At 36.9% G+C, this 12,994-nt stretch overlaps 1 protein-coding gene across 4 annotated transcripts in view; it reads right to left on the bottom strand.

Moving 5' to 3' along the window:
• NEBL (nebulette) overlaps positions 1-12,994 on the bottom strand; it is a 119,326-nt gene that overhangs the window by 61,294 nt on the left and 45,038 nt on the right. For all 4 annotated transcript variants that reach the window (XM_010859903.1, XM_010859900.1, XM_010859901.1 and 1 more), the window contains 5 exons: positions 12,796-12,900; positions 10,984-11,091; positions 8,279-8,389; positions 5,499-5,609; positions 2,579-2,689 (listed from right to left, as the gene is read on the bottom strand). In XM_010859903.1, the coding sequence (XP_010858205.1) occupies positions 2,579-2,689; positions 5,499-5,609; positions 8,279-8,389; positions 10,984-11,091; positions 12,796-12,900 (546 nt within the window). The remainder of the gene's footprint in view (positions 1-2,578; positions 2,690-5,498; positions 5,610-8,278; positions 8,390-10,983; positions 11,092-12,795; positions 12,901-12,994) is intronic.

The raw sequence follows: 12,994 nt of genomic DNA on the forward strand, positions 1-12,994 counted from the left end.
TGTGAACCATGAACTTCCAGATGCTCAAGCTGGATTTAGAAAAGGCAGAGGAACCATAGATCAAATTGCCAACATCCATTGGATCACTGAAAAAGCAAGAGAGTTCCAGAAAAGCATCTACTTCTGCTTTATTGACTATGCCAAAGCCTTTGACAGTGTGGATTACAACAAACTGTGGAAAATTCTGAAAGAGATGGGAATTTCAGACCACCTGACCTGCCTTCTGAGAAATCTGTATGCAGATCAAGAAGCAACAGTAAAAACTGGACATGGAACAACAGACTGGTTCCAAATTGGGAAAGAAGTACATCAAGGCTGTATATTGTCACCCTGCTTATTTAACTTATATGCAGAGTACATCATGAGAAACGCTGGGCTGGAAGAAGCACAAGCTGGAAGCAAGATTGCCGGGAGAAATATCAATAACCTCAGATATGCAGATGACACCACCCTTATGGCAGAAAGTGAAGAAGAACTAAAGAGCCTTTTGATGAAAGTGAAAGAGGAGAGTGTAAAAGTTTCCTTAAAACTCAACATCCAGAAAACTAAGGTCATGGCATCCAGTCCTATCACTTCATGGCAAACAGATTGGGAAACAGTGTCAGACTTAATTTTTCTGGGCTCCAAAATCACTGCAGATGGTGACTGCAGCCATGAAATTAAAAGACACTTGCTCCTTGGAAGAAAAGTTATGACCAACCTAGACATATTAAAAAGCAGAGACATTACTTTGCCAACAAAGGTCCGTCTAGTCAAAACTATAGTTCTTCCACTGGTCATGTATGGATGTGACAGTTGGACTATGAAGAAAACTGAGCACTGAAGAATTGATTCTTTTGAACTGTTGTGTTGGAGAAGACTCTTGAGAGTCCCTTGGACTGCAAGGAGATCCAACCAGTCCATCCTAAAGGAAACCAGTCCTGAATATTCTTTGCAAGGGCTGATGCTGAAGCTGAAACTCCAATACTTTGGCCACCTGATGCAAAGAACTGACTCATTTGAAAAGACCCTGATGCTGGGAAAGATTGAAGGTGGGGGAAGAAGGGGACGACAGAGGATTAGATGGTTAGATGGTATCACCGACTAAATGGACAAAAGTTTGAGTAAACTCTGGGAGTTGGTGATGGACAGGAAGGCCTAGCGTGCTGCAGTCCATGGGGTCACAAAGAGTCAGACACGACTGAGCAACTGATCTGAACTGAACTGAACTGAACTGAACATGGAAAAGGGTCCATGATATTCAGTGAGAAAAGCAAGGAAAAACTACATTGTATTTATTTAAGGTTTTTTTCAGTTCCTTGTGCACAAATGTATAGTTATCTATATACACAGAAAAATAGATCTGAAAGGCTCTACAGAAAATTCCTAACAATGGCTATCTCTCAGGAGGATGACAGAATTAGGGGTAGAATTAGGGGCAGAAGGTTTTCAAGTCTCTGTTCAGCATGCACCCTCCCACCCCACTCCCACCATTTCTAGATGGAATCCCTTTTGGTCAAGAATTCTAGGCCATCCCTTGTTTCTATATCTGAAACAAAGTTATCACCATTCCACTCCCCTGGCCAGTATCTAACCCTGGGGATGGAGGCAGATCTCAGCACAGCAGTAATTCCCCTGGTAGGTATTCAGCTACTTCTCAGCCTCCAGATTTCCTGGGTGGGAGTCAGTCCTAAGCCAGCTCTGCCTAACTGCAAATGTCACATCGTAGCTCTCAGAGTAGCGCTACTGGAGCCTCAACACCAGCCAGCCTTAAGGTACGGGAGCTGTACCCCTTAGCCTGCACCCCAACTTTCGCTTTACACGTGTTTCTTCTAAGTCATCTCTTCCCACACACTCTCTGCTCCAGTGGCCCTTCTATATTTTCAAATTTTCTGGGGGAGTTTAAGAGATGTAGAACTGATTCTGGGCTATTTCATTCGAAAAATACATATAAGATCTGACTCCTACAAATTTGTTATTTTATATCTATCACATCATAGCATCTAAGACAAAACTTCAATATCCTGTTGTTCATGTATTACATGAAGAAGAAATGGTTTTAGATGAATGAACTTCAACACAAAATGCTGATTCTACAGAAATTTCAGACACACTGTTGAGGTCAACAGAGCATATTTTGAGAACACACAACCAACCAAACAAAAATAGCATCATTTTCATGTTACAATCTCAGTGTGTGATTTTCAAGTTCTGCTCACATAGCTGGAAATGAAATGCGCCAAGTAGCACATGATCCACCCTCAAAAAAAATGATATGAAAATATTAGTCATAGAGTAAAATTAACATGAAACTCGTATTATGGGATAAAGTAAAAAACTGTATCCATGTCTGTATCTGTGTGTTGTATTAAAATGCCCTTCTCCAAGTTTTCTTTGACATACTTGAAGTTAATGAGCAAAGCAGAAACTGTAAATTTTTCCAGTAAGCATGATGATTGCGAATGGTTTCCATTCCAAACTGTTAGACTAGTCACAGAAAGCTTTGAAAAAGTCCATGTATTACTCCGTTTGTTATTATGATTTGTCAAGTTCCAAAACAGGAGCCTCAAGGTCCACCTCACTCAGTCTCAATACTCACCTCACTCGCCATCTCAGAAGCTCTTTTGGCATGCTGAATTCCAAGGGTGTCAGCGCCAACTTGCATTCCCTTCCCTTTAATTTCTGATTCCAGGTCTTTCTTGTATTCTTTCTATAAAAAAGCAATATTTTGCAATACTCAGACACTGAGGGGACAAAGACATATTTGAATTCAATGATACCAAAAATGGCTAAACATGTTTTTGTTTTTGTTTTTAAGAAGAAAACAGAGCTTACTTTGTACTATGAATGATCAACCTAGACCTAAATTTTCTGAACTGCTTAGAACTATATTCACTGTCCTCACTGAAGAAGAGTTCATACACTCTCAAGACTTTTGCTATATAAAGGCAATTGCCAGGTGACAATCTTCACTGAAACTGTCTTGGGGCCAGAAGGATCGGAAGGCAAGTTTAATTGAGTTGATGTTTTAGAAAGAAGACTGACTTTGAGGTAAGAGCACTCGTGGCCACGTGTGTGATACTGGGACTGTTTCTTCACATTTCTGGTTTACTCATCTGCAAAATGAGGATTATAGTTCCCCTGTGCAGGATCACTGTGAGGATCATGGAGACTGCATGTAGCCTACTGCCCAGAACAGAGTGGGTTTTCAGTAACTGATAGCTTTTTTCCAGTTTTTTACTCCTATATCCACATCCGAAGGCCTGGTTTATTGGTGTTCCTGCCACTGTCTTGCCATCAACTCTCTTTGGATGAACTCTGCCACTGAGAGTTTAAAAAACCTTTCCCAAGTATTATTGATAAGTAATTTACAAAACTGAACTCTGAATGTTACTAGATAGATATATTACCCACAACAGAAAAAAATTTATAGAAAATTACTGCTATAGATAAGTGTGATGACAATGTTAGTCAAAGACATCACAGTGGACAGTGTTGTTTCTGACTCTTCTGGCAAAAAGTTCCACAATTTCCCGTAAGGAATTGCCTCTAATCTCTCTCAATCCATCAACTCTGGGTGGGTTGTTCTGGGGTGAGTGTGATTTTTCCTACATATATTTTTAATTCCACTAAAATGCTTTTAATATTTCCTTTATGTAAAAAACACAAGCCAAAGATGAATATAAATCTTTAAAAAACACATATCAATTTAGAATAATTTATACTTAAAAACACCATTAAACTGCTAGAAAGTAAACTGAACAATGGTGACCGTGAGACCCATACTAGATCATCAGCACATGATATTCCTCTGACTCCAGAGAGAATGACTGGGTTGAGTCTGGGCACAAGACAAAGGTGATTCAGTAAGACTCAATCCTTAGACCTTAGTCGTATTGTAAGCAAACAGATGCTCACTTCCTACTGGAATTAGTGGCCACAGATATGAGTTATCCTGTCGTGAACAGGGGGCTTCCCTGATAGCCCGGTTGGTAAAAAATCTGCCTGCAGGAGACCCTGGTTCAACTCCTGAGCCAGAAAGATCCACTGGAGAAAGGATAGGGTACCCACTCCAGTATTCTTGGGCTTCCCTTGTGGCTCAGCTGGTAAAGAATCCACCTGCAAGGCAGGGAACCTGGGTTCGATCTCTGGGTTGGTAAGATCCCCTGGAGAAGGGAAAGGCTACCCACTCCAGTATTCTGGTCTGAAGAATTCCACAGACTATATAGTCCATAGGGTCACAAAGAGTCAGACATGACTGTCATGAAGAGGTGCCATCATATAGAAACAGCCTGTCAAGAGCAAAGCAAGAGTGAAGATAACAGAAGAGAGAGATGAAGGAAAAGGGACAGCATTCAAATTCCAACCTGAATGTGACCCTCAGATTTCTTTGTTCTTAAACCAAAACAGTTTCTTAATCAGGTTTGACTTGGGTTTATATCATTTGCAACCTGACTAATACAATCACATCAACATCATTATTGTGATCATCATTATCATTACCGTGGTTTATTGACATGTGGATAAAGTCTTAGATTTCTTCACTGTTAAAGTCAGTGAGACTCTCCTCAAAGACAGTGTCATTATTTGCTACCAAAGTAATGAGATAACACAAGGATTAAAGGACTTACAGCACTTCAGAGGCACTTCATTCTTAAAAATTCATGTACAGTGAGTAACAGCCACTTTCATTTTATAAAGAGGTTTAAGTGGACTCAGCAGCTAGCCAAGGACTGGGACAGCCAGTGAGCATGTGAACTTTTAAACTGTAGTTACTAACAGACCACCTTCCTAATCTGCATTTCACTAGTTTAAAAGATGACATTAAATCTTATTCAATTATTTTGGTTAAGTATATAGAATTTTTTCTAAAATAAGGAAATGTTCATTTTTCTCATACTACATAGAGAGGAGATGGTGAGCATCATCTTTTTAAAAAATGCATTGACTGCAAAAAGATTACTAGAACATAACTGCTTATTACCATCTTACACATAAAAGCTGCACAATATTTCTATACAGTTAACTTTGGTCACTTCATGCGAAGAGTTGACTCATTAGAAAAGACTCTGATGCTGGGAGGGATTGGGGGCAGGAGGAGAAGGGGACAACAGAGGATGAGATGGCTGGATGGCATCACTGACTCGAAGGACATGAGTCTGAGTGAACTCCGGGAGTTGGTGATGGACAGGGAGGCCTGGCGTGCTGCGATTCATGGGGTCGCAAAGAGTCGGACACGACTGAGCGACTGAACTGAACACACAAACAAGAGGCTTAATTCCCCTATTACTGTCGTCAGCCCTCCACATGAGAGGTTCCTCAGCATTCACAGATTCAACCAATCATGGACCGTGGAGGACTGCAGAATTTACAATTGAAAGTATGTATAAGTGGACCTACCTGCACAGTTTAAGTCCATGTTGTCCAAAGGTCAACTGTATAATCTCTGAGAAAGACTTACAGACAAGGAAATCAGCTGAAAATTCATATATTCTCAATCGTTAAATAAATGAACTCACCTCACTAGTCATTTCAGATGCTCGTTTTGCTCTTTGAATATCAAGTACTTCGGAATTAAGCTCCATTCCTTTCCCTTTTATTTCATTTTCCAAATCCTTTTTATATTCTTTCTATGAAACAAGAATATTACTGTTTGAAATTTACTGGGAAACTCTTTAATTTATATACTGTTTTACATGTGTTTCCAGAGACCACAGAAAGAAAATATTTCTAGAAAGGAATGAACCAGATTTCTGAGCATTCATGCTCTTTATTTCCTACAGATACTTCATTTTCTTTTTTAGTCATGGTTGTGGAGTTTCCAATACTATCAATCTTTTTTCTTTTATCCTGTCTTCCCACATGTTTTGGTACCATATTGGAGCCATATTTTTAAAAGATATCTTCCCTTTTTTTTTAATTTATTTATTTTTTATTGAAGGATAATTACTTTACAAAATTTTGCTGTTTTCTGTCAAACCTCAACATGAATCAGCCACAGCTATACATATACCCTCTCTCTTTTGAACCTCCCTCCCCACCATCTCCCTCCCCATCCCCTCTTCCATTTAAATGGTAAGGAAGGTCTTAAGAATGCATGCTTCTTACTAATTACTTGAAGTATTTCTTTGAAAGCTGTCTATAAAATATGAATCATTAAAAGAACATAATTGGAAAAGAATGAAAAATTACAAAATCAAAAGGACTAATGTAGCCAATTTTTTGTTTCCATTTTATTCAAAGATTTGTAAAATCAAATAATTTCCTACAGATTGATAATATATAGTCTGAATTTCACCCATTTTAACATATTTTAAGTAGATCCAAATGTCTTTAATCTGTACATATAATATGGGTTTTTTTTGTGTGCTAATGAATTTCTGTCTTCTTACTAATTGAATTATGAAAACAATGTCTATCCTAATCCAATTCAGCTAAGTTGCCTTTATGACTAACTTGTCAGATGAAACTTCCTTTAAGGATAAGAAATCACATTCTAGTTAATTCTAGGGTTCATTTGATGTTAGTTTCTCTTTGTCCAGTTTAATTAAATTAGCTGGTCCTCTGCTTAACTAATAGCCTACAAGATATTGTAATGACCTGCATGTAATTTTGGAAAGAGTCCTGGAGTCAAATGATCTGGATTCTTTTCACTTGTTGGTCTTGTGACCTTCAAGAGGACTTTAAGTAACTGAGCCTTGATTTTCACATGGACAAAATGAAAATAAAAATACTTGCTATACCAGTGTCGAGGACAATTGAGGGAATCAAATTAAGTATAAAAAGATACATTATATGACAACAGAAATGCAAAAACCTTAAAGAATGCAAAGACAATTTGAAGCTAAATGCTTACACATAAAGTATAAATAAATAAAAATAAAATTTAAGGAAAAAAAAAAACAAAGTCACAATTTCATTAAGTCATGAGTCTCTTTTTAAAATTAGATATCAGTATCAGTAACTTAATTAAAAGATTTTTAATCATAGTCTCTGGACTTTTTTCTTATACTGATGCATACCTTCTAAATCAATGAGTCTAAAATAAGATTCATTCACAGAGAAAAATAAAAGAAAATGGTAATAGCATATTAAAGTCATTTACAATTCTCAAAATAGATCTCACATTTTCATTTGTATGTAAATAATAAAAAGATTCTCTTTTTAAAAATTCATGTAAATAGTGCATATTATTTAAATAGAAGACAATAATAGCAGGAAGTTGTCACATGGTCAGCCTTTAACTTCAAAAAATTTTATAGGAACTAGAAGTGAGAAGAGATAGGGTAGCAAGAATTCTCTTCCGTGATATGCCTACTTCAGCCCAGCATACATTGCAACAGTGAATCACATTAAATTTCTACAAGTGGTTAAATGCGAAAGCCAGCTGGTATTTTGTTATTAAAGACGTTCACGATGATTAACATCTATGCAGGTAATTATACTCTGTTCCACTGGTTTAAGACACTTCTTTCAGGGACAGTTTCTTCAGTTCAAAATGTAGGATGAAATGGAGTTCTCTGATGCTTTCTCTTAATGTAAAGAGAAACTATTTAAACAAATAACCGAAAGAGTTTCAAGTTACTTAGAAACTATTTAAAAACAAAAAGCAGAAACAAAAACAAAACTTTTAAACTGTGAACATGATATTTTTAATTGTTAGATTTGAGGGCCTTAAGTTCAACAAACTTAATAACATTGTGAGCCAAAATGTACCATTAAGTTTAGGGGTTGGGGGGAAATGCTGCTGAGTATAAAATGAAAAAGGGAAATGAATTCTTATGCTGTATATGCTAAATATATTATTTTTTCCCTACTTAGAACACAAGCCACTTATAAATGTACCATTTATCCAGACCTTCACACATCACCTCATTTCTGATATCAAATGTCATGAGAATGCTGCCGAGAAGTTATAGGAAAAGCTGGTTCTAATATGTGGTTTATAATAACTAAATTTGAGAGTATCAAGCTAACCTCATCCACACTGAAAATATTTTTTTAAAAAACTAACTGCTATAAAGCTACTTATAGAGCTTCTAAGCTACAAGCCAAACATAAAATCAAAGTATTTCTCAAGTTTTTCAAGGAAATCTGGGTAATTTCATCCTTCAACATTAAATGGAAATAGTAACACTTTCCTGTTTTTAATGAAAACATAAAACTCTATTAGTAAAGGTCAAAGTGAAGGAAAGCGTAATGGATGAATAACTCAAACACTGAATTAGAGAATTAGTAGAGAATTATCAGTGCATATTTTCTGGGCAATTTCTTTTGCAGAACTATAGTAGGATCATACCTCCTTCAGAAGGTTGGTGATGTACTTTACATGTAAAAACTCTGGAGTCTTGTCTAAATCCATTGATGACCTTCCTTTAATATCCTTCTCAAAATCCTCTCTGTAAACTTTCTGTAAAATAAGACCACATAATTTTAAATTTAGAAAATACCAGTGACTGTTGAAAAGATAACAGAACAAGAGTTCCTGGAACAAAACTGATGTTTTTCTTATATAATTGTATCACCTCTGAGTCTTCTTACTAATAGGAAAATAACTCCAACCTTAACATAATATCTCAGATCACAAGCTGCCATCATTCCTAATACAGAAAGGCAACAGTAGCGTATATTCATCATACATTTACATTCCAGGATTTCTTGGTGAGAGGAAAGTGAACTAGTACTGGGCAAAAATCAAGGAACCATGAGACCCAGATGGTACAAGGGTCCTCAGCGTGGGTGTTCCTGTGGCTGAACGGGGAAGTGGAGCACAGTAGGGCCGGGAGAGGATGCAGGTAAGCCTGAGACACCAGAACCTCCTTCTTTGTGTTGTTGTCAGAAAAGTAACATGATTTTTGAGACCTGTGTCTCTCAGGTACATTCACCTGACAATTTCATATAGTCTTAAACTTTCGGAGAAGCCAAATGGCTCCTGAAAGCAGAAACCTTTATCTGGGCTGTGGATCACTGACAACAAGACAGAGGGAAATTAATTTGAAATCTGGCACTAGCAATGACGGACACGAATGAGCACTAACAGCAACTAGCAATGAAAGAGAAGGAGGTGATGTGAAGGATACATACAATACTTTATATACTGTCCTCAAAATGCAGACAAGGTGTTACGGACTGAACATGTCCCTCCAAAACCCATATGTTGAACCCCTACCTCCCCACCCACGGGATGACATTAGGAGGTGGGGCCTTCAGGTCGTGATGAGGATTAGATGAGGCCATCATACATGAGAGACTATGAATGGGATTCATGTCCTTCAAAGAGTCACTAACAAGCCTGCTTCCTTTCTCTCCCTGCTCTCCATCATGTGAGGATGCAAGAAGGCAGCAGTCTGCACCCCAGAATTCAGCATGCTGGCACCCTGACCTCAGACCTCCAGCCTCCATAACTATGAGAAATAACTTTCTATTGCTTAAGCTACCCAGTCTGTGGTATTTTGTTAGAGCAGCTCAAACAGACTAGAACAAAAGATATTCCAGTGAGCCATCCCATTAAATGTGAGTTTTTGTAGGGCTTTTGAATTTTGATCAAGTTTACCTACTCTGTCAATTCACTTAAAAAGAAGTGACTGACTCGGGTAAAACAGTCACTGAACCATTCTTGATCAAATTCCCCTTTATTGGCTCAAGAAAACACGAGATATGAAAAATATAAGTAATTATTTTCTCCTCTCTCCCCTGAAGAAGAAATTAAACAACTCTGAAATTCAACAAGCCACAGTATTCTACATGCCCTTTGTCTGAGAAGATGAATTGTAACCTTTCAACAAAGCACATGTAATGTTTACTAAATTCCTAGGAGGGTTTTGCTCTCTCTAGAAATGATCATTTCTTGGGAATTTCCTGGAGGTCCAGTGGTTAGGGCTCGGTGCTTTCACTGCCAAGGCCGGGGTTCAATTCCTGGTCAGAGAACAAAGAGCCCACAAGCCACTCAGTGCAGCCAAATAAAAAGAAGAAATAAATTATCATTTTGCCCTGTTTTGATGTTGTTTTTAAAAACTAGAAAAGATTTGCCCATTGAGGATGTCTGGAGTCTAGCACTGTGGTTGTAACCAGCTGATAGTAACTGCCCACTACTTCTGTCCCTTTGAAGTAAAAACTTGGTTGTACCCACAGAAATTGGATGTGTCTGTAGACAAAACCATCTGTGTCTGGTGTCTGATTCCCCTCTGCCCACACTCACCCCCACTGCCCCCTCAAAAAAAAAAACAACAGAAGAAATCTCACTGGGGTAGACAGGAACCAGTGTCAGGTGACTATGTGGATGTGACCTAGCATTATCTTAAGTAGAGAAGTAAATGGATAAGTGGAAAAAAATAAACAACTTATAATTGATCTCTTCTCTTGATGTCTTGAAACTTCCTTGAAACTTTCTGATATCACTGATTATTAGCCAGGGGTAGGGGGAGAATCAGTTAAATAAATTAACAGGAAAAAGGGAATCATTTATGACTTTTACCCATTAGCACTTATTAAATATGTAATTTTAGGTAAGACAATTAATTTCAGTGGATGCATTATCAGTCTAGGAATATACTTACCTAGCATCATTACCTTGAGAGGATTAAATGAGCCAACATATATAAAACATTCAGCCTGTCACCTAGCACAGAGTAAGTACTTAACAAATGTTAGCTCTAGTCTCATTACAAAAAAAAAAAAAAAGGTAAGTAAAGGAACCAGCCCTTCATTTTCCTTTTAGTTTCTATCTGCTCATCGTAATTTCACATGGACACAGCCTGAAAGCGTCAATTTTATCATCACAGAATGCAAGAGCTCACCTGGAAAACTGGGAAACTGAGGGCAAGGGGAAAAAAATCAATGACCTGGACTAGATGCCTGGGTCTACAGTGCGGATTCCTTGGTCTGGCCAGTGCAGTATACTTTCTTCCGGATGCACTAAACCTTCTGAACCACTGTAATGGTTCCTTTCAATGATAAAACATCAAATTTGCACTAAACAGTTGATAGCAAAACAAAAAGACTCACCTCACTCTGCATCTTCTGAGCCTCCTTTGAAACTTGATATGACGGTGTCTCAACAAATTCAAGCATCGATTTCCCCTTATTTTTCTCATACTCTTCTTTGTACTTCACCTTCATTGAAAAAAAGTATAAATGGCACATAAAGCTCACAAGCCCTTATACAAACAGAGCAAAGTAAAATAACTATATATGCAAAATCGACCACCCTGTTTTCTAAAAATCACAATATTCTGGCCATTTAGGTTGATCACTAGGTTCCCTGTGGTTAGTGATATACAAAGAAAGGAAACCAGTAACATATTAAAGTTTTTAAGGGATATGAATGGTTTACAATTAAATAATGTAGTTCTAGGACATGATATCACACATGGAGTTATACATGTATACACACATGCCATTAATATACACACATGTAAAGGTACATATATATAGAGAGAGAGAGATAAGACACAGAGAGGCTGAGACAGGAAAAAAGAGACAAAGAGAAATCACTGTGATAACTTTGACACCTATCAGTAAATCATGAACAAGAAGAAAACCAGAACTGTGACTGTCTTTCTGACAAAGGAAGGACAGTGTTCTTTAGGACGGCTGAATTTTCCCATAGACATTGACTGAAACACACACACAGAGCTTTTATGTGACTTCCTTCAGTTTTGCTAAGCATTATTTAATCATATCATATCATGAATTATTTATTCATTATAACCAACCCTTATCTATTTTGGTTTATAAAATGATCAATATTTTCTATCTCCTAAAAACAAAAACTAGAATTATATTCTGCAAGCTGCAAGAGTGGTTGGCTTTTTTAGCAATACACCTTTTTAAATTAAATTCATAGTTTTGACCATAATTCATTTTATTAAGATATGTATTTTCACTAAAATCCTTATATATAAAAATTACTAATGAAATTGGTTCTTAAGATGCATTATAATAAAAATAATTTTAATGGTATTTAAATCCAAAAGAATCTTTTCAAAACAGAACTTTGTGGTAGCAGGACATATAACGAATTTTTTAATTTCTGTTTTTAGGAATATTTTTGTTTTAGAGAAGTATAATAGAATGATCAGTGAAAGTAAACTATGAAAGTGAACACTGTTAGGGTAAAATTTTGTGGGGAAACAAAATAAAAATAAAAATGAAAAGAGAAAAAAATGTATACTTCCAACCTTAAAGGAGAGCTGGTTTGTATATTTTTTAAATAAATGAAGGTAGGTATCAAATCATTATGGAATTTATGTTCCATGGGGTATATTTAAAAGAGTGATTTAAATTTTATCTTAATAGATGCTGGAAATAATATTTTTTCAATTACTGAAATTCAGAATTTTAAAAGTTATCAACTTTAATGTATTCAAGGAAAAAGATATTTTTAAAAGTTTCTTTCAGAGAGTATATAGAATTTCATAGTTGAAAGAAACATGAAGGCAGAATAGACTGGTAAGATAATTTCCCATTTTTAATACACTTACAACTGAGCTGAAAAATTATAATAAACTTTATGCCTGGAAAATTATACTTTTGCAGCTCAAAATGACCAGTACACTATAAAAGTTTTCATTATTATGAGACGTGACCATTAATTAATTAACTCATATCTTGTAAGTTTTTGATTGTGTATAGTAACTATAATATTATGAAATGCCTGCCTGTCGAAACATGGTTCAGGCTTCCCTAACCTAATAAACACAGAGAGAACAGAGTCTGAGACTTTTCTCACGATGCACGCGCTTCCCAGCAGCTACGCGTTCTCGGCGGAGGTGCCGGCAGTGATGCTGCTGAGTCCAGGCAGGGGCGGCCTCGTACCTGACTCTGGAGCATGGCATTGCCTTTATGGTGCAGGTGTTCCGCAGCGTCCACATCAAAATGATACAGGCCTTTGTTTTCCTCAAAAACCTTTCTATATTCTCGCTAAAAAAAATAAATAAATAAAATAAAGTAAGACTAGAAGGGTCTGTTAAAAGCAACTACTACTTAGGAGGGCACACTGAAAATGCAAGCGAAC

Source organism: Bison bison, unplaced genomic scaffold, assembly GCF_000754665.1.
Source record: "Bison bison bison isolate TAMUID 2011002044 unplaced genomic scaffold, Bison_UMD1.0 scf7180017864461, whole genome shotgun sequence".
In the NCBI taxonomy this organism is placed as follows: domain Eukaryota; kingdom Metazoa; phylum Chordata; class Mammalia; order Artiodactyla; family Bovidae; genus Bison; species Bison bison.